Source organism: Squalius cephalus (genome assembly GCF_949319135.1).
Source record: "Squalius cephalus genome assembly, chromosome: 6".
In the NCBI taxonomy this organism is placed as follows: Eukaryota; Metazoa; Chordata; class Actinopteri; order Cypriniformes; family Leuciscidae; genus Squalius; species Squalius cephalus.
This window is the reverse complement of record NC_137127.1, coordinates 49,040,179-49,063,453: the sequence shown is the minus strand read 5'-3', so window position 1 is coordinate 49,063,453 and position 23,275 is coordinate 49,040,179. Positions and strand designations below refer to the sequence as shown.

The window sequence follows — 23,275 nt, the reverse complement described above, 5'->3', positions numbered from 1 at the left end:
TGCACATACGCATTCAAACACTCATGCTAAGTGAGCTGATTTGGCTTTCAGACACAGTGCTGTTACTGTGCCGGCTACAAAGCTGTCATGAGTTAGGTTTGTTTTCCTCCTCTTTCTCTCTCTCACCTGCTTCGTTCCTGCACCCTATCCACCTGTTTGTAATTGTAATCAGTGCGCTCGCTGATTGAGATTGCACCTGTTCCTCCTTTGTTTTGATCACTCTTACTATTTAGTGTCCACCCATTTTGAGCTTCTTTGCCAGATTATTGCTAGCCACTTCAGGCTCGTGGAGTTGTTTCTCTTCTAAGATACCCTGATTTATGCGAGTCATTATTTTAGTCGTGTCTGTCTTGTCGTGTTCGTCTCACCTAATTTCTGTCTAGTACCCTGCTGCCGGCCTGCTGTCCATCCGGTCGCTATCTGTGGTGCTGTGGGCATCGACTGGGGCTGTTCGATCGCCATTATCTCTCTGCTTCTAGTGTGAGACCTCTTTCCAGGACTAAGGACTATTCCTGAGTTTCAAGACAGTTATTCCTGATTTCACCTCCAGTTCTGCATCCACAATCAAGTCTTTATTTTCTCCTGTGAACGGCAGACTGCCTAATCTCTTTTGTGACAGAATAAATTCATTTATCCTGCACCTCTTGCGTTTGGGTCCTCTCTCCGATCCCTGACCAAAGCAACTGGATTACACTGAACAAGGAACTAAACTATTTTTGAATCAATAACATGACAGACAAATAACTGAATTATTCACACACATCAGTATTTGTTAAGAAACAAATAAATCATTAATACAAATATTGATTTCTTACAATAACACTGCTTTAAAAAATGTATTGAAAATGATTCTCATTAATGGAAGAGGCCTACATTTTGGTCTGTTCATCATACAAATCCTATAGTTCACAAGTTAGGCACTATATTTATGATACTATATGGTGAATATTTGTTTTGGTCCATTTTGGAGCTCAACAGCCCCTGGTTACTGTCTGCTTTCATTATATCATGTGAAAAAGAACAGTGTAAACATTCTGATAAATCTCTCCATTTTTATTCCTTCATATGGGTTTGGAAAAACATGAGGGTGAATAAATGCCAGAATTGTCATTCTTTACTGAACTACTGATTTCTTTATTGGTAATAAAAGTATAATTTTATGAAATTACATAATGTTGTTACAGTTGGTCAAAATTAAAAGATTGGAAGAGGTGTTGATGTGTTTCTTGATGCTATCACAAAATTTGTGAATGAGAGTAAAAGTATGAAGTACGTTGTCCTACAATAAGTGCTTTTACCATGACTAAAGGGTATATAAAGAAACATTGTAGTGGTGGTTAAAAAATATCAAATAAGATGATTTTGATTAGTCAGTGATGAACTGCTCAACAAAGTTCTCCATGACCTGAAGAAGCAGCACAGCCAATGACACAGCAACTACCCAGAATGCACCTCTTTCCAGAGCTGAAACAGAGAACAACAAACATACTTTGATATGTGCTGTGTCAGGCTTTGAACACTGGTATGTGCACTATAGTGATATTAGCGTGTAAAACACTTACTGTGAGAAGTAGAGGCTGCTGCGACCTGGCTAGTGGAGGGCTGAGCAACTGGTTTAGCGGTTGTAGTGCTGGTTTCTGTGGCTTTTATGAGTCTAACAGGCCCTGAACGGATAGTGTAGTTGTGGGTCAGAATGCTGTTTACTAGAGTCTTGTCTGTCATTTCCGAACATGGATCAGGACATCTCTGGGTTTGTTTGGTGGTAACACAAAGTTGCACTAGACACTCAACATACATCTAGACAGACAAATGAACAGAGTTTAACAACAGACATGCAAGAAGGATCCACCTGTACATAGAATGTACATAAGTAGGTTATCAAGCATATTGAGAACACAGATAATGAAACATACAGTGTCTCCCATTACACTCAGAGAACTGAGATCCAAGCGGTAAATTCGAACAGTCGAAGTTGACGTCAAGATCTCAAAGGTTCCATTTCCAGTTGCACAGCTGAAAGACAGAGAGCTGGGTGAACAGATTTATGATGGAAAGAGAAAGGCATGAAAAAAAACATGAAGTACATGAAACAAGATGAGAGATTTAAGGGAGAGGCTATTGAATCTGAATTATCTTCATTTGAGATTCCACCAATTATAATCACAAAAACTACCGAGTAAGAATTAGAGGTGCCCTGAATCTTTATGTCTATAAAATAAACTATAATTTAGCTTTCTACAATTACACTTTAATATCTATGTTACAATCATGTGTTTATTATATTGTTTTGCTTAGAGATTGAGACTGAGGGCCCTATTTTAACGATCTGAAACGCAAGTATCAAACGCGAAACGCAAGTAACTTTGTGGGCAGATCTTGACGCAAATCTAAAATGGGTTGGTCTGAAGTAGCTTCATTACTCATAGGTGTGGTTTGGGCGTAACGTGAAATAAACCAATCAGAGCGACATCTCACATTCCCTTTAAGAGCAGGTGCGCTTTCCATGGCGGATTGCTATTATAATGGCGGATTTGCCAGGAGCGGTTCACAGCCGAGGAGACCGACGTTCTCGTCAGGGCCGTAAAACACAGAGAAGTGACATTGGGGATGGAGAAACACACCCAGATTAGCTTCGGTTAAACAGGCGTATAATAATTTTGGTAAATGTGTAAGCTAGATTTATGCCTATTTTTTCACATCTTCATGGACACCACAATGATTTCCCTCATGTGGAATATTTTTCCTTGTAATTATGTATGGTTTGCAAAAATGGCAACTGCTGTGTCTGTGTGTAGATGAGAGAAGCAAAGTGTATGCGCGTTGTGCACACGCTACATTATGGCCAAACATGCGCCCTTAAAATAGCATCTGATCGTGAATGGTTTTCTGGAACTGCAAAATAGCACCAGGGAACGTTTGCGCCGGAACACGCCTCCTCTTTTCACTGAACTGCCTCCAGGAGTGCAAGTTCATTCCCTAATTTACCGACGTGCATCTGTGGAGGGAAAAGTCAAAATAGGGTGCAAAATAGGAATGATACATGCGTCGGTGTACAAAGTCAATTGCGCTGGGTGCAAGATAGGGCCCTGAGGCTGAATGCCATCAGTGTAAGTCAATGTAAATGAGATTAAGGGGGATATCATCAAAACTGCACATCTATCTCTCCTCAACAAGCCACATTATTTTTAATATTCATATCTATAGCACAAATGGCACAGGAAAGGAAACATGTCAGTGTTTTGGGTGGAAAAAGAAAATGAGTGAGTGCTGCTGGTCCAGGTGCTGCCACATTGCTAGGGTGGTTGCCAGGGTGTTGCTATGCAGTTGCAAAAGGTTTCTAAGTGTGTTTTTTAGTGTGCTGCTATGTGCCTTTTAGGGTGTTGTGGGTGGTTGCATACAGGCCCAAAGTAAGTCCTTATGATATTTTTTGGGTCACTCATTCAGAGAACTTGTTAAAATTACCAACACTAATAACTATTAGCAATAGAAGTAAACAGACTCAGTCTTTGTCAGGGCTAATGTTGATACTAACCCGTGGTTTAGCAGAGGTCGTGTGTTTACAAAGTCTTGTGTGTCTGACTCAACACAACGGCCCACCATGAGCTCAGCACGGTCCAGTGAGCAGTTGGAAAACACATGCAGGTCCAGCATCTCCATCCTGCCTGTAGACCGCAGCTCTTGAGCCGCACGCACCGATCGCAAACTGCGCATACGCGGCAGACGCGTCTCAGCGGCCATAGGGCCCTCTCCAGGGAAGTGGAACTCAATCCAGAAGGACACTGCACCAAACGTCTCCACATCTGAAGGTATGGAGATTTTAAAAGCTGGAGCTTTGGCTTGTTGGCCGGGAATCCGGCAGGCGAGTGGGAGAATGAGAGTGGCAACACGGCTTATAGTGGATTTAGGATTGATGCTGCGTAAAGTGTTGGTGTACAGCAATTCTGAACCTAAATGCTGAAAAATATCAAAGATGACATACCAATGAAATCAAATTAAAATATAAATATAGCTGCGAGCAGCGATTACGGGCCCAAGCCGGTGGCACCGCAACCCCGGGCCTTTAGTTACCTAAAGGCACCGGGGTGGCGGTACCGCCGGCTTTAGCCCTTCATCGCTGCTCGCAGCTATATATATATATATATATATATATATATAAAAAAGACAGAAAATATTACTTGACTTACCTTATTCTGATTTTATGATACACTCAAAATATTCCACAACAAATCCTTTAAATTTAATGTAAAAATAAAAACGAAAGTAAGCAGTGTTGGGCTCACGTAACCCTCTCATTAGAATCTAAATGTTTCAACATTTGCCATGTATTTGGATGCTAAACTATTCTTTATTATAGGCTTTGTACTTCACTCGTGTTCCAATATCGACGGAAAAAATCATCCTCTTCACACGCGCAAAAATGTACTTGGAAACATCACAGTGGAGCGGTGCTTACTGTGAATGTACGAATTGTACTACTGACTATTTAGAGCAGTGTAATTTTTATATGTCAGGTTGACTATTTTATTATTATATTTTATTAAGTCTACAATGAACAGGCTGCGATGTCAAGATTGCAATGCTGGAATGTGTGTGTGAGTGTGTGTTCATGTTTTTCTATCCCGGTGGGGACTTCAACCTGAATGCACACAGACTCATGGGGACTCGTGTCACAGTGGGGACCTAAATAGAGGTCCTCATGGGTAAACAAGCTTATAAATCATACAGAATGAGTTTTTTTGGAAATGTAAAAATGCAGAAAGTTTTCTGTGATGGGTAGGTTTAGGGGTAGGGGTAGGGTTAGTGTAAGGAAATAGAATATACAGTTTGTACAGTATAAAAACCATTAAGTCTATGGAGAGTCCCCACAAAGATAGTAAACCGTGTGTGTGTGTGTGTGTGTGTGTGTGTGTGTGTGTGTGTGTGTGGCGTGGGCGCGATTGAACAGTGGACACATAAAAACATACTCCGTCATTATACAGGACGACATTCAAACTACAAAGTGTTAACTTATATTTGTGTACAGTCGCAATAAAACACAACATTGTGCTTTTGTAAAATAATTTCAAGCAATCCCCACCCCCCGAAAGGCGCTAATTTTAAAATTAAACTGAAATGCTCACAACTGCACGGGCATTCATAACGGTGCGCGTCCACGGCGAGGAACGAGCAGAACAGAGTGAACGTTTTTCAGTTAATTCCTACTTCCATAGGAATTAATTTGAAGCGCTCGCTCAACCACTATGTATGACTTGACTTTTATGGGACTAAATAGTACAATTACTATTTTTAAACTTATAAATAATTCTTAAATAAAAAAAATAAAAAATAAAAAAAGGGGTTTAGTTGTGATATTTGTATACTTTTATATAGAAATAAATGGTGTATAATTACATTTTTGAAGATATGAGGCTTTTAGTGTTTCCTTTTTGTACATTAATTTAATCCCTCGCCATAGCAAAACCGTTTGAGATATTCAATATCCGTTCACATTTTAGCATCTTTAATGTATTTTCATCATGTTGAAAAAGTTTGGTGGGAATAAAATAAACCACTTAAGAGGAGTGGGTAAAAATTCAGAGGCTGAATTTGCAAAGAAATCCACATTCAAACCAAAATATCAGACTTCCTGTTGGTCTGAGCTAATGACTGTAAATTAGAAAGTTGCCCGGCTCGATGAGACCAATATACGCTGATTTTTGTAACTGTTGGTAAAACTAACCCCCCCCCCCACTTTTGTCAAAAGCATTTTGAAAGTGACCCACTTCATGCTGCCAGTTGGTGGCGCTATAACTTTGGCTCACAATAGTTACATCCATCTGATCTGCCTCTTACCACGAACACACTGCTAAAGTTTCATCAAGATCAGTTAATGTATGCAGAAGTTTTAACACTTTGTGTCTCTCTTTTCTCGCCATAAATTTGTTTCCTCGCCACGTCCAAACCGTTCGAGATATCAAAAATCCGTCCGCAATTTACCATCCTCAATGTCTTGACTTTATGCACACCGAGTTTGATGGGGATTTAATTAATTCTCTAGGAGGAGTAGTTCACATTCCACAGCAAGTGTTTTCCAAACAACCCATAATAGCCGACTTCCTGTTGGGCTGGCGTGAAACTTGACAGAGGGAAAGTTGTTCGGCCCGATGAAATCTATATGTGTACCGAGTTTCAAATTAATTCATGCAAGCGTGTTTGATATATGGACCAAGTTTTCAGACCCTGTTCAAGAGGGCGCTGTTGAGCCCCCCTGCCACAGCCATTTCTGAAACTTTTCACATGTCTACTGGCTAATAAGTGTTATGTGTCTGTCGAGTTTCATCCAATTTCAAGCATGCTAAGAGTCTCAAACGCATCCGAAAAGAATATTAAAATTTGATGCGTTGCTACGGCAACAGTATCTAAGATATCAATAATCCTTTCACAGGTCTACATCTGCCGTGTGTTTACATTATACACATAAAGTTTGAAGCAAATCGGGTAAAATTAAGAGGGTGACTTCAAAGCATTTTGAAAGTGACACACTTCCTGCTGCCAGTTGGTGGCGCTATAACTTTGACTCACAATAGTCACATCCATGTGATCGGCCTCTTACAACAAACACACTGCGGAAGTTTCATCAAGATCAGTTAATGAATGCAGAAGTTATAACACAGTTCCTGTGTCCCATTATTCGCCATAAATTCGTTTCCTCGCCACGGCCAAACCGTTCGAGATATCAAAAATCCGTTCGCAAGAATTCATCCTCAATGTCTTGACTTTATTCTCACCGAGTTTGGTGGCGATCGGATGAAATCCCTAGGAGGAGTATTTCACATTCCATTGTATGCGTTTTCCAAACAACGTATAATAACCGACTTCCTGTTGGGCTTTTGTAAAACTTAGAGCACGAAAGTTGTTCGGCCCGATGAGATCTATATGTGTACCGAGTTTCATATTATTACATGCAAGCGTGTTTGATTTCTGAACTACTCCTCCTAGAGAATTAATTAAATCCCCATCAAACTCGGTGTGCATAAATCAAACACGCTTGCATGTAATAATATGAAACTCGGTACACATATAGATCTCATCGGGCCGAACAACTTTCGTGCTCTAAGTTTTACAAAAGCCCAACAGGAAGTCGGTTATTATACGTTGTTTGGAAAACGCATACAATGGAATGTGAAATACTCCTCCTAGGGATTTCATCCGATCGCCACCAAACTCGGTGAGAATAAAGTCAAGACATTGAGGATGAATTCTTGCGAACAGATTTTTGATATCTCGAACGGTTTGGCCGTGGCGAGGAAACGAATTTATGGCGAATAATGGGACACAGGAAGTGTGTTATAACTTCTGCATACATTGACTGATCTTGATGAAACTTCAGCAGTGTATTCGTTGTAAGAGGCCGATCACATGGATGTGACTATTGTGAGTCAAAGTTATAGCGCCACCAACTGGCAGCAGGAAGTGTGTCACTTTCAAAATGCTTTGAAGTCACCCTCTTACTTTTACCCGATTTGCTTCAAACTTTATGTGTATAATGTAAACACACGGCAGATGTAGACCTGTGAAAGGATTATTGATATCTTAGATACTGTTGCCATGGCAACGCATCACATTTTAATATTCTTTTCGCATGCGTTTGAGACTCTTAGCATGCTTGAAATTGGATGAAACTCGACAGACACATAACACTTATTAGCCAGTAGACATGTGAAAAGTTTCAGAAACGGGCGTGGCAGGGGGGCTCAACAGCGCCCTCTTGAACAGGGTCTGAAAACTTGGTCCATATATCAAACACGCTTGCATGAATTGATATGAAACTCGGTACACATATAGATTTCATCGGGCCGAACAACTTTCCCTCTGTCAAGTTTCACGCCAGCCCAACAGGAAGTCGGCTATTATGAGTTGTTTGGAAAACGCTTGCTGTGGAATGTGATGTACTCCTAGAGAATTCATTCAATCACCTCCAAACTCGGTGTGCATGAAGTCAAGACATTGAGAATGCTAAATTGCGGACGGATTTTTGATATCTCGAACGGTTTGGCCATGGCGAGGAAACAAATTTATGGCGAGAAAAGAGAGGAGACGAAGTGTTATAACTTCTGCATACATTAACTGATCTTGATGAAACTTTAGCAGTATGTTCGTGGTAAGAGGCAGATCAGATGGATGTAACTATTGTGAGTCAAAGTTATAGCGCCACCAACTGGCAGCAGGAAGTGTGTCACTTTCAAAATGCTTTGAAGTCACCCTCTTACTTTTACCCGATTTGCTTCAAACTTTATGTGTATAATGTAAACACACGGCAGATGTAGACCTGTGAAAGGATTATTGATATCTTAGATACTGTTGCCGTGGCAACGCATCAAATTTTAATATTCTTTTCGGATGCGTTTGAGACTCTTAGCATGCTTGAAATTGGATGAAACTCGACAGACACATAACACTTATTAGCCAGTAGACATGTGAAAAGTTTCAGAAACGGGCGTGGCAGGGGGGCTCAACAGTGCCCTCTTGAACAGGGTCTGAAAACTTGGTCCATATATCAAACACGCTTGCATGAATTAATATGAAACTCGGTACACATATAGATTTCATCGGGCCGAACAACTTTCCCTCTGTCAAGTTTCACGCCAGCCCAACAGGAAGTCGGCTATTATGGGTTGTTTGGAAAACGCTTGCTGTGGAATGTGATGTACGCCTCCTAGAGAATTCATTCAATCACCTCCAAACTCAGTCAGCATGAAGTCAAGACATTGAGGATGCTAAATTGCGGACGGATTTTTGATATCTCGAACGGTTTGGCCATGGCGAGGAAACAAATTTATGGCGAGAAAAGAGAGGAGACGAAGTGTTATAACTTCTGCATACATTAACTGATCTTGATGAAACTTTAGCAGTATGTTCGTGGTAAGAGGCAGATCAGATGGATGTAACTATTGTGAGTCAAAGTTATAGCGCCACCAACTGGCAGCAGGAAGTGTGTCACTTTCAACATGCGTTTGACAAAAGTGGGTGGGTTAGTTTTACCAACAGTTACAAAAATCAGTATATATATTTGTCTCACCGAGCCGGACAACTTTCTAATTTACAGTTATTAGCTCAGAGCAAAAGGAAGTCAGATATTTTGGTTTGAATGTGGATTTTTTGTATATTTCAGACTCTGAGTTTTTAGCTACTCTTCCTAACTGGTTTATTTTATTCAACTTTTTCAAAATGATAAAGATACATTAAAGATGCTAAATTGTGAACGGATATTAAACATCTCAAACGGTTTTGCTATAGTGAGGGACTAAAGTAAAGTAACACTTAAAGCCTCATCTTCTAAAAATGTAATTAAACACCATTTATTTCTATATAAAAGTATAAAAATATCACAACTAAACCCATTTTATTCTTTTTTTTTTCAATTTAATAAATATTTATAAGTTTAAAAATAGTAATTGTACTATTTAGTCCCATAAAAGTCAAGTCATACATAGGGCTATACTGCCCTCTTGTGTTCAAAATCAGGTAGGCCTATTGTATCTACATAAAAATATACTAGGTATGTGACGGTGAGAATATTTTACCACCGGTTAATCGACGTGTGACACCGCTGGGGGCTTTTGAATCGCCAACTTAAAAACGAAAGTAAAATATGTTCGTCCACACTGACATTGATAGTGGTTGAGCGAGCGTTTCAAATGAATTCCTATGGAAGTAGGAATTAACTGAAAAACGTCCACTCTGTTCTGCTCGTTCCTCGCCGTGGATGCGCACCGTTATGAATGCCCGTGCAGCCATGAGCATTTTAGTTTAATTTTAAAATTAGCGCCTTTGGGGGGTTGATTGCTTGAAATTATTTTACAAAAGCACAATGTTGTGTTTTATTGCGACTGTACACAAATATAAGTTAACACTTTGCAGTTTGAATGTCGTCCTGTATAATGACGGAGTATGTTTTTATGTGTCCACTGTTCAATCGCGCCCACGCCACACACACACACCCACCCACACACACACGGTTTACTATCTTTGTGGGGACTCTCCATAGATTTAATGATTTTTATACTGTACAAACTGTATATTTTATCTCCTTACACTAACCCTACCCCTAAACCTACCCATCACTGAAAACTTTCTGCATTTTTACATTTCCAAAAAAACTCATTCTGTATGAAGCTTGTTTACCCATGGGGACCTCTATTTAGGTCCCCACTGTGATACGAGTCCTCATTAGTCTGTGTGGATTCAGGTTAAAGTCCCCACCGGGACAGAAAAACATGAACACACACACACACACACACATACACACACACACACACACACACACACACACACACACACACACACACACACACTCCAGCATTGCAATCTTGACATTGCAGCCTGTTCATTATAGACTTAATAAAATAAAATAATAAAATGGTCAACCTAACATATAAAGATTACACTGCTCTAAATAGTCAGTAGTACAATTCGTACAATGACAGTAAGCACCGCTCCACTGTGAATTTTCCAAGCACATTTTTGCGCATGTGAAGAGGATCATTTTTCCCTTCGATATTGGAATGTGAGTGAAGTACAAAGCATATAATAAACAATAGTTTAGCATCCAAAAAAAGGTAATTATATATATATATATATATATATATATATATATATATATATATATATATATATTAAAAATAGGGGAAAAAAGAATTTTTTTTTTTTTTTTTTGTGACAAGACAAAGAATATTACTTGTCTGATATATATATATATATAAATATAAATATAGCTGCGAGCAGCGATGGAGGGCCCAAGCCGGTGACACCGCCACCCCGGTGCCTTTAGTGTAACTAAAGGCACCAGGTTGGCGGTGCCACTGGCTTGGGCCCGCAATCGCTGCTCGCAGCTATATTTTTTGTTAATTTGTTTTTCTGTCATTTTTTCTTTTCAATTTATTTCGTATAATAGTACTGGGCATTTACCTGGTGATATTTCTTTGGTTGTTCAATGTCCATTTAGAATGTGGGCCGTTTTGATTGACCGACCTACATTTTAAGTTCACTGTTTGCGCACATATATTGACTAGTTTTGTGATATAATGTAATTTTCAGGATTATGTTTTGTTCTGGTTTGGTTTTGTTCCTGTTCCCTGTCATATTAAGTTGACTTAGTTTCTATGTATGTGCCAGTTTGTTTCCTTGGAAACTCATTAGTTAATCATTCAGCTGTTCCTGTTTAGTTCCCTCATTTACGTTTGTATATTTACTCCCTGTTTGTTTTTGTTTTTTCAGTTCCTTGTTCAGTATCGTCTGTGCTAAAGTCTACGTTTAGTAGATGTTTTTATTATTTCTCCTGCGATTTTCCTGTACCTTTGTGGATTATTGGATTAAAGATGGTTATTTACTGAGTCGTGCGCTTCAATAAAAAACCCATGTCATACATTATAAAGTAAATTATGTAATAAAATGTTCATGATGTACGTTAGGGTTAGTTAAGTTAAAGAAAAGAAAAGCAACTCAAAATGATGGAGCACGTCATAATCACAAAATGTGCATTGGGTTTTTGTTCAGAAAATAAGCCTTTATATATTAAATGTAATACATGCTATATATTATATTATGCTATAAAATATATTATTAGAGAAAATTATTACAGTTTTTTTAAAATCGCTAGGACCCATTTCTCAATATTTAGGTCACTTTTTCAAAACTGCACAGTTCTCCTAAGAAACTTTCATCTTGGCACAGCAGTTCACATTTAAAATGCACTAAAACTACAAAAAAAAAAAAAAAAACTTAATTTCTCAAATCAACTTATTCTTTCACCCAACAAACACAATTTGTCACTCATAAAATGGGTAGCGTTTTGCCGGGCGGAGGTGTGAGTTGACTTCCGGCTCTTCTTTTGACTGGGGCTGGCCTGGGTCGCGAAGCTGAAGCTGGCCTGGGTCGCTATAGCAGAAGCTGGCCTGGGTCGCTAAAGCTGAAGCCGGCCTGGGTTGCTGCTGGTTCGTGAAGCTGGCATGGGTTGCTATAGCAGAAGCTGGCCTGGGTCGCTGCTGGGTCGTGAAGCTGGCCTGGGTCGCTGAAGCTTAAGCTAGCCTGGGTCGCTGCTGGGTTGTGAAGATGGCCTGGGTCGCTGCTGGGTCGTGAAGCTGGACTGGGTCACTGCTGGGTCATGAAGCTGGCCCGGGTCGGCGGGGCCATCTTGGAGTGAATAAAGGCAGTGGTGGAGCTGGCTCTTTTAGGCAAGAAGTGACACATATCCTGCGATGACTTCTGGGCCTTGATGTAACGCTCCGCAAAGCCGCCTACCGTGGAGCCGAATAAGCCAGACGGGAAAACAGGGGAATCTAAAAGAGCCGTCCTGTCAGCGTCCTTAAATCACAGTGAGATTGAGCCATAAGTGACGCTCCAGCACCACTAGACTGGCTGTGGCGCGGCCGATGGTTTGGGCGGTGGCTTAGTTGCACACGGGAGCCAAATCATTCTCTTTAAACATTTGTTATTAAATTAGGGGCCGCTAAGACGACACCATTCTCTCTACACAGACTTTAAATGCGAACCTGTGAGAAACGCTAATGGCGTTCACATGCGCATTAAGAATTGGTTCTATAGTTATGTGCGTTTGAATATATGTGCGTCTTTCCTTATAAATTTTGATACAGAATTTTATTTTATTTTGTCACTACGGGGTAGGTACGCGAAACGAATTTCCCGACAACGCTTTATCTGTAGAGTGGGAAAGGGATCATCCATAGGGAGAGACTAGTTGGCACTTCAGCACTGCGTTGTCATCGGGTCCAGGCGAAGGTCCTTCATCAGATCTGGATACGGCCTGGATCCGGCAGGCTGCGGGAAGACCTCGGGATAAACAAAGACACTAAAATTAGCGTAGATGCCATTCTTCTTATGATGTAACGAGTACATCAGGATTTATGGGAAGTGTTCCCGGTTCCAGCTGACCTAATCTATGCAGCCTAACACTGAATTATAGAAGTCTATAATGTATTATGTGTATGCTAGGTCAAAGAGATGTGTCTTTAATCAAGCTTTGAACTGACAGAGTATGTCTGCTTCCCGGACAATGTTAGGAAGACTGTTCCAAAGTTTTGGTGCTAAATAGGAGAAGGATCTACCGCCAGCAGTCGATTTTGATATTCTAGGTATTATCAGCTGGCCAGAATTTTGAGATCGCAATAGACGTGAAGGACTATAATGCGTTAAGAGCTCGCTCAAGCACTGCGGAGCTAAACCATTTAGTGCTTTGTAAGTAATCAGCAATATTTTAAAATTTATGCAATGTTTGATAGGGAGCCAGTGCAGTTTTGACAGAACTGGGCTAATATGGTCATACTTCCTGGTTCTGGTAAGAACTCGAGCTGCTGCGTTTTGAACTAGCTGTAGTTTGTTTATTAAGCGTGCAGGGCAGCCACCCAGTAGAGCATTACAATAATCTAGCCTTGAGGTCATGAACGCATGAACTAATTGTTCCGCATTTGTCAATGAGAGCATATGGCGTAATTTAGATATATTTTTAAGATGGAAAAATGCAGTTTTACAGATACTAGACACGTGACTTTCAAATGAAAGATTGGTATCAAAGAGCACACCCAGGTTCCTAACCGACGACGAAGACTTAAGTGTTAGACAGTATTCTAGATTATTACGTGAGGAAGTTTTTTGTCCAATAATTAGAATCTCTGTGTAACTGTCCGCTTGGAGTTATTTAAAAGGTCTTGATTAATGAGTGTAAATGCATATTTTGTGTATTTATAAAGAACGTTTTTATTGGGATTGTGGCGTAGATATGAACACTTCACTCTGCGTGGGCATCAGTGACTTCCACTAGTGGGCAGTATAGTTTCTCCCACTAGGCTAAACTAACCCTAAATAAACCCGTGCTTATGAGTTACAGCTGTGGCAAAAAGAGCGAACCGAAGGGAGTACACAGTAAAGACGGTAAACTTAGGAACGATAAGGAACAAAGGAAATTGCCGGGTTTGGTTTAACGCCCTTGGGAAGCAGAACGAGGTACGTGTAGTTGTTTATATGTGGATGTTGCGGGAGTGAGGTGTTCATGTTTATTGTTGTAAGTTATTTAAGCTATGTACTGACAAAGAGCCATTTCGCTTTGATAAGTTAATCTGTGTGTAATTTAAAGGTTATGGTGTAGTGAAATATAGATTTTGGTGGAAAATGATGATTGTTTAGTGGTGTATTTATTAAGGTTTATTGTTTGAGTATGTTTGACTTAGCTAAGGAAATGTGTATAAAAGTACTTATGTTTGTATTTATCTGTATATTTTATAGTTTTCACGGTGTATTACGGATAACGGAAAAGAAATAAAGAAACCGTAAAGACATCAGTCGAGACTCTCCACATCTTGCTTATACCCACCGGGGGCAGTTACAGTGAAAACTCGCCGCAGGCCAGAGACGGAGAAACTCCATGTGAAGTAGGACAATGAGAAACTCTGCTGCATCCAAATGAGACTCGCAGCCTTGGCCGGTGTCCGCATCGAAGAAATCAACTAAAACGGACCACAGTCAGGCAAGAGGGAAGATAACACACATAAAAGGGTGTATAACGGGTGCAACAAGAGACATTTTATAAAAACAAACAAACAAAGAAAAATTATTAATAAGACTGGGTTTCATACGCTCATGAAAGTGGCTAATTGCAGTAACATAAATTGTGCTTGAATGTGGAAAGACACGATCGTGAAAGAGTGTTTTGATTATCCTTAGATAAAGGTTTTACTGTTGGTGATTATTGTGAAGATGTATAAACAGCAATTTTAAAATTGTCTTTAAATAGAGGTTTGAAAGTGTGGAAATGATCTAACTTAAAGTACGAAATTGTTCACATTTCAATATTTGCATTTGCACAAATTAAATAATTTGAGTGTCTAATTTAAGTTGTTGACGTTGGTTAAAAGGGGTAGCACTAAAATACCGGTATGTTATAACTACTGCTTGCAGAAATTAAATCCCAAACGTCTTATAACAAACATTCAAATAACGGTCAATCAAGACATGTAAATCAAAATGTCACTCCACACAGCAGAAACAAGTAAACCCTCAGACCTACCATCTGGCAGATCAAGCTCTCGTCAGAGAACCGTGACTGAGAAAATGCAAGAGGTAAATGAACAAAATGCCATTAAACATAAAAGGGCCTTTTATAAGGTTTAATGACGCATGGAAACAGACGGCAAAGGAAAGCAGGGCAACAATGAAATGTTTTTGCTCTATGGATGATCTTGACAACATTGAACAAAATATTCAAACTAAACGTGAGGGGCTTCTACACCAATACGAGCACATCCTGCGTAACCAAACCAATACTCCAGAGATCGTGGGAAAAATGGATACCTGTGCCATTCTCACCAACGAAACGCTTGCTCTAGTGAATAAAAGAAGAGATGCTATGGATGAAGACTACAATGAGCGAGTAGAGAAAGAAAGAGTGAGGATTGTCTTAAATAAAAAAGAATATGTATCTGTGTTCGGCGATACGAAAACTGACACTGTGGTTTCTCAGCATACTGACTGTTCCAGTGCAAGCTCCAGCAGTTCCAGCAAACGACAGGACGCAGAAGCGGAGCTGGCAGCAAAAAGAGAGCAAGCAAAGGCAATGAAAGATATACATGCTCGTCAGTCACATATTAACAAACTTGAAAATGAATGGAAACTTGAAGAAAAGAAAATAGTGGCTGATTTGGAGCGCAAAAGGGAAGAGCGACGGCTAAAACTGGAAGAAGAACGAACGAAGTTGACACAGTTAAAGGCTGAAAAGGAGGTCCAGATAGCAGCTGCTCGAGTGAGAGCGTACGACAGCCCTGGAAGCGACTATGAAGAGGAGAGAAATTTAGCAACAGACACTGTTTATGTGGAACCTGAACCTGCTGCTCACTTTGACACGAACACTGCTTCGCTTCTACCCCAACAAACATTTACAGGAACGACTATAAATGAGGACACAGCCTGCTTAGTCCAAGCAATAACAAGCGCCATGAGCATAAATCGTCTGCCTGTGCCGGAGCAACAACATTTGACGGTGATCCCATGAAATATGTTGATTGGAAAATGTCCTTCTCAGCAAACGAAAAAATGTTCTATTTGAAAACTTATCTCATTGGGGATGCACGTAAAGCAGTGGAAGGTTTCTTTTATAGAAACTCAGAAGATGCGTATACAGGCGCCTGGAAGGTCCTGCAAGAGAGGTATGGCAACTCATTCATAATACAAAAGGCGTTTAGGGATAAGCTCACTAGCTGGCCTAAAATCAGTTCAACCGACCCTCTGGCTTTAAGAGAGTTTGCAGACTTTCTGCAAGGGTGTGCAGAAGCAATTCCACATGTCAAGGGTCTAGCCATCTTGGATAACTGCGAAGAAAATTATAAACTTCTGAAGAAATTGCCAGAGTGGATCGTGAGGAAGTGGAGTCGAATGGTGGTTGAAGAATTAGATAAATCTGGAAATTATCCGGCTTTTAAATGTTTCAGCACATTTCTAAACAAGGAGGTCCAGATAGCCTGCAACCCCATTGTCTCACCCTTCCTTTTGAACTTCAAGAGAGAGGATAGAACACCAAAACGAGCTAAAGCTTTTACCACCAGTGCTCAAACAAATAGCTTCCCACAGGGTAGACAAGAAGCATCAGATTACAGGAGGCCACCATGCCCATTCTGCAAAGAAGGATTGCATGGCATTGCTACCTGCTTCATCTTTGCTGCAAAGGCCATGGATGAAAAGAAACGGTTCATCAGGGAAACCCATCTCTGTTTTGGATGTTTAAAGAGGGGACACGCAGTCAAGGATTGCAAAAGGCGCCACACTTGTGGCACCTGCAGTCGTCGTCATCCAACATGCTTGCATGAGGAGTGGAGACAAAGACCAACGGAAATCTCTACAAATTATTCAATTTCTGCAAGTAACCACACGACTGAAGAAGTCCACAGAGCCATGTCGTATGCATCTACTCGATATGCCTCAGCTACTGCCAGCATAGTTCCAGTCCTGGTATCCACAAAGCAAGAGCCACAAAAGGAGGTTCTTACTTATGCCCTACTCGACACACAAAGTGACACTACATTCATCCTTGAAGATCTGCTTGGGCATCTGAGTGTGACACCACGACCAGTGACGCTAAAGTTGAGTACGATGACTGTTGTTGATACGGTTTTTACGAGCAAAGGCATCAGAGACCTTCAAGTTCGAGGGCTTCATTATGAGAACCTACTCCAGATAAATCAAGCTTATACTCGTAGTTTTATTCTGGTGGATAAATCATACATCCCGACTCGAGAAACTGCACAAAGATGGCCCCATCTTAAACACTTAACAGATAGACTGCTGCCTCTCCAAGACTGTGATGTGGGATTACTAATAGGATATAATTGTCCTTAAGCATTAGCTCCGCTTGAAGTAGTCATAGGTAAAGAGAATGAACCCTTCGCTCAACGTACTGAGCTTGGTTGGAGCATAATAGGTTTGACAAACCTTCATTTAGATCGGCAAGGAAGCCAAAGTTTTGTGCACCGGGTCACAGTGAAAGAGATACCTGCTCCAACAGTCACTGATGTCTTGAAAGTCCTGGAAGCGGATTTCAACAAACACATATATGAGGACAAATATGTGTCTCAAAATGATGTTCAGTTTATTCAGTTCCTTAGCAGTAACATCAGACAGAAAGATGTTAGACACCTTGAGATGCCCCTTCCTTTCCAAAGCAGCAGCCCACCTGCGCTACCAAATAATAGGAAGCTCGCTGTTGTTCGGCTGGAGAACTTGAAAGGAAAGTTGAAAGCAGACAAACGCTCTCATGACCACTACAGAACCTTCATGGAAGAGACAGTGAGTAGAGGGGATGCAGAGTTGGTAATTACGCCAATAAATGGTGAGAGTATTTGGTACGTTCCCCACCATGGCATTTATCACCCAAAGAATCCAGACAAACTAAGAGTCGTTTTCGACTGTTCGGCTAAGTTCAGAGGTGTTTCTTTAAATGATACTCTACTGACGGGACTTGACTTGATTAACTCCCTACTAGGAGTTCTGTGTCGTTTTGGGAAGGAAGCGGTAGCCATAACATGTGACGTTGAAAGAATGTTCCATCAGTTCAGTGTTACTCCAGAATGGCGAAATTATTTGAGATTCTTATGGTGGGAGAACGGACCGCCGTAAAGAAAAGGAACTGCTTTCGTAAACCCTCAATCATTGAGCGTCCAGTACAGAAACTGGTTCTCCTCCTTGAGAGCAAATAAGACGATCACACCATATACACCACTCACACTACAACACATATACATTATACACATTTAAGTGTTTTAGTTTAAAAGATGGGCGAATGTGATGTAAGAAATTATGCTTGGTTTATGTAGAGTAGTTGTATATTAAGCAGAATTTGGTGGGAGTGTAACTGTCCGCTTGGAGTTATTTAAAAGGTCTTGATTAATGAGTGTAAATGCATATTTTGTGTATTTATAAAGAACGTTTTTATTGGGATTGTGGCGTAGATATGAACACTTCACTCTGCGTGGGCATCAGTGACTTCCACTAGTGGGCAGTATAGTTTCTCCCACTAGGCTAAACTAACCCTAAATAAACCCGTGCTTACGAGTTACAGCTGTGGCAAACTCATAAACAAAGAAAGAGCGAACCGAAGGGAGTACACAGTAAAGGCGGTAAACTTAGGAACGATAAGGAACAAAGGAAATTGCCGGGTTTGGTTTAACGCCCTTGGGAAGCGGAACGAGGTACGTGTAGTTGTTTATATGTGGATGTTGCGGGAGTGAGGTGTTCATGTTTATTGTTGTAAGTTATTTAAGCTATGTATTGACAAAGAGCCATTTCGCTTTGATAAGTTAATCTGTGTGTAATTTAAAGGTTATGGTGTAGTGAAATATAGATTTTGGTGGAAAATGATGATTGTTTAGTGGTGTATTTATTAAGGTTTATTGTTTGAGTATGTTTGACTTAGCTAAGGAAATGTGTATAAAAGTACTTATGTTTGTATTTATCTGTATATTTTATAGTTTTCACGGTGTATTACGGATAACGGAAAAGAAATAAAGAACCCGTAAAGACATCAGTCGAGACTCTCCACATCTTGCTTATACCCACCGGGGGCAGTTACACTCTGTTTTTTCAGAGTTTAGAAGTAGGAAATTACTAGTCATCCAGTTTTTTATATCAGCTATGCCATTCCGTTAATTTTGTGAATTGGTAAGTTTCGTCAGGGCGTGAAGAAATATAGAGCTGAGTATCGTCGGCATAACAGTGAAAACTAATGCCATGCTTCCTAATGATATCTCCTAAGGGTAGCATGTACAGAGTGAACAGCAGCGGTCCTAGTACTGAGCCTCTTGCCAACCGTTCCGTATAATACGGAATCGTTCCGTATTTGACACATAAAAGTCTTGTTCCGTATTGAACTGATACGGAATGCACTTTGTTCCATATTTTTGAAAATAAATTCAGTGCAAATCCATGACAGACACATTATTAGCTTCTAATATAGCCTATGTCAGACAGACTATGAACGAAGACATTTGTAGGCTATGCTAAGAAAAAAAAACCTGACGGTGCGATAACTTAGATACTAATTTCTCCCCCTGTTTGTATGATCAGCGTATAGCGTTTTTAACATCTTGGAACATCATCAGAGAATCCCCTTTTAATTGGTCGTTTCAGTCATTGTGAGTCACGTATCGTAGCAACGATGACGACAAGTGACAACAGCGGGAAATGTAAAAATGATAGCCTTTATATTTCACATCTATGTGGTTCAGTCTTGTAGGCTATATTGATTAGGCCTACTTTGCTATTCTATAAATATATAGGCCTAATAAGTTGTATTATAATATGCTATAATGTATGAAATATATTTATATAAATGTATCAATTAGTTTCCACAATATTCACCAGAAGTCATCATTTCAGGGGTTATTTTTCAAAATTTTCTTCCGTGGGGGCCAGGCACGGCGTTAGTTTTCGGCGCACCCAAAACAAAAAACTAAAAAAAACTAAAAAAAAAAAAAAAACTTAATATATTCGAATTTTGTCAAGAATTATAAAAAATCGTCAATAAGCTCATCATTTGTACTACACTGAAAAAAATAATTCATTGGATTTAATTCATTCAATTGAATAGTGGACACTGGTTGCACACAAATTGTTTGCTTTGGTAGCCACTTACACAATTGTGTTCCATCAACACAGACTATTCACGTTCAAACAACACAGACGAACACAGACTATTCATGTTCAATCAACAAAGTAAATTATACTAAATATAAATTCATAAATCTTTTCAGTGCATGAACCAATCTTAAATGCTAAGTTTACAAACTCTTTCAGCCAAAGCATTTACTATTGATGTTGTTGAATCAGTCCACAACCTAACCAAATGCTCCACTCATCTCCACAATGGTAACCCTATGTAATTTAAATGGTTCTAATAATTTGAATGTAATTGAACATTAAACACAATTACACACTATCAAGTCTTCCCCTTTTCTAATTTTCTCAAAAACACATAAAATAACACTTAATTTCAACATTTATTCTCTCTTAATTCAGCCATATGCAAAGCATGCTGGGAACTAACAAGCACCGCCCAGTTTCAGTTAATGCAACACAAATCATTCATGTAATCCAACACAAATGGATTAAGTAAACTTAAATTTTACCTATATTTAAGCAGATTGAACACAATCAAATTAAGTTTGGACACAATGTATAGCAATTGTGTTGCTTAAGATCATTTTAATCAAGCAATTTGAACAAGCAGCAAAAATCTTTTTTTTCAGTGTAAAATAGTCTAAATGTTTAGTTTTTAAAAAGCTGGCTATGTCTATTTTGATGTTTCTGCGCAAGTTCAGCAGACAGTGAGGTTCGAGTTTGTTCCGATCAGAGCTCGTGAGCAGAGAGCGCATTTCTGAATATTCCGCTCCGCTCGCTCATTCCGTAGGGTCGCTCGCTCAACCCAGAATGGCCTGCTGCTGGTTCGAAAATATGTGGAATAAGGGCTGCCTTCGACTAATTTTTTTTTTCTAGTCGACTAGTAGTTGTTCATTTAAGCCATTTGTGGACAAATCGCCCCTTTATATTAATTTAATTAGGCTACTTAAATAGGCTGGTACAGGATAATAAGCGTTATGACCGCATGCACGCATAAAGATTGCCACAAAGAACCGGTTAAAGTAATGATTATGAATGTGTCTAAATTAGCAAGGAGACATTTATTTGTTTAGTAATAAACTGGTGTTTGCTGTGTCACTGCAAAGAGAAATGCACATTTCATATGGATAATCAGAAAGTAGCCTATTTATTTTGGTTTGAATATTTTCGTTTAAAAGTAGACATTTCAAGCTTTCTGTAATAGATAGTCTATATTTCTCAAATCTGTGAGGCACAAGCTGAGTTTCGGCGCCCTCCAGTTCACGTGAAATGCAAGTTGTGCTGCATGGCGCCTTATTACATTGCCTGCTATATATTTGCTTCTTATTTAATAAATACGGGCAATTTGTTGATAAAACATTGATCAAAATTAAGATACAATTTATACAAAACGAAAATCTTTTAAAAAGAGTTTTCTACAAAACAAAACTTAATGAAGTCGTCAAAATCATGTTTTACCAAAAACAGCGCCGTTGCTAGGAGGGCGTCAGCGCCTCTGCCTCTCAGCGCCTCTGCCTCGCGAGTGGATGATAGCCCTGAAGACGCCTAGCAATGGTATACCTTTAGTGGTAGTATACCTTTAGTTATGTTATATCTTAAGAGTCTTCGTAGCGCGCTAAGAGTAACGTTATCGGAAAATGCAGCCCAGGTATGATGCGTAATGAAGATTCCAAAGCGCTCTTCTTTGGTCAGAACCATGGAGAGCGATCGTGGATATTGGTCGTCCTATGCACCGAAACTTTTAACAATGCAACAACAATTTTAAAGAGCAACAAGCTATTAAAATCTATATTATGTATACGTACAGATAATATAACAGTAGGCTTTATTAGTCAATATTTTTTTATTAGGTTAAACAGTGATTGGATAACGTTTTTAAATTAAGGCCCACCCACTATTGGTCTGGCCCATCCAAAACTGGAATCCTGGCGCCGTGCCAGGTGGTGGTGGTGGTGGTTCACCAAACCCCCCTCCCCCCTAAGATCGAGTAACACTAATAGAGAGATACAACCACGATCAGATGATAAGAGCAAATCATTTGTGACTCTAATGAGAGCTGTCTCGGTACTATGGTACGGTCTAAATCCTGACTGAAAATCCTCGCAGATATCATTACTTTCTAAAAAGGAACATAATTGTGAGGATACTGCCTTTTCTAATATCTTTGACAGAAAAGGCAGATTCGAGATCGGCCAATATTGAATAATTCTGTAGGATCAAGTTGCGTTTTTTTAACAAGCGGTTTAATCATAGCCAGCTTAAAAGTTTTCGGTACATATCCTAGTGACAAAGATGAATTAATGATATTAAGAAGAGGATCTATGATCTCTTTCAGTAGCATAGTTGGTATAGGGTCTAACATACATGTTGTCGATTTAGATGATTTAACAAGTTTAGTAAATTCTTCCTCTCCTATAGCAATGAATGAATCAAATTTTTCCTCAGGGAGACTACAATGCACTGCCTGATGCGATACTGTAGTAGACGGTTGCATAGTTATAATTTTCTCCCTGATATTATCAATCTTGTTAGTAAAGAAGTTCATAAAGTCATTACTGCTGTGTTGCTTGGAAACGTCTGGGGTTGAGGATTTATTTTTCGTTAGTTTAGCCACTATTTCAAATAAATACCTAGGGTTATGTTTATTTTCTTCTAATAGGTTTGAAAAATAAGCAGATCTAGCAGCTTTTAAAGCCTCTCTGTATGCAATCGAGCTCTCTTTCCATGAAATGCGAAATACCTCTAGTTGTGTTTTCTTCCAGTTGCGCTCCATCTCTCTGCCTGCTCTCTTAAGGGCCCGAGTGTGCTCGTTGTACCACGGCGTTGGACTATTTTCTTTAATCTTCTTTAAGCGCAACAGAGCAACTGTGTCTAAAGTGCTGGAAAAGAGAGAGTTAAAAGTTTCTTTCGCAATATTGAGTTCTTCTAAGCTATCTGGGATGCTAAGATGATGAAACTGATAAGGAAGATTATTAATAAAGCAATCTTTAGTGGCAGAAGTGATAGGTCTAACATATTTGAAACACGGAGTCAGCTTTGCAGCCTTGGCTAAATGAAGTTTACACGAGACTAGATAATGATCTGAGATGTCATCGCTCTGCTGCAGAATTTCAACTGCATC

General features: G+C 39.7%; 1 protein-coding gene across 1 annotated transcript in view; it reads right to left on the bottom strand.

The window, feature by feature from the left end:
- Positions 1-1,034: 1,034 nt before the first annotated feature.
- The window catches only part of LOC307159795 (uncharacterized protein), a 75,310-nt gene continuing 53,069 nt past the window's right edge, over positions 1,035-23,275 (bottom strand). Inside the window, exons 13-16 of the mRNA XM_079873409.1 lie at positions 3,533-3,954; positions 1,914-2,013; positions 1,563-1,797; positions 1,035-1,464 (exon numbers count right to left, since the gene is read on the bottom strand). Of these exons, the coding sequence (XP_079729535.1) occupies positions 1,367-1,464; positions 1,563-1,797; positions 1,914-2,013; positions 3,533-3,954 (855 nt within the window). The 3' untranslated portion in view covers positions 1,035-1,366. The remainder of the gene's footprint in view (positions 1,465-1,562; positions 1,798-1,913; positions 2,014-3,532; positions 3,955-23,275) is intronic.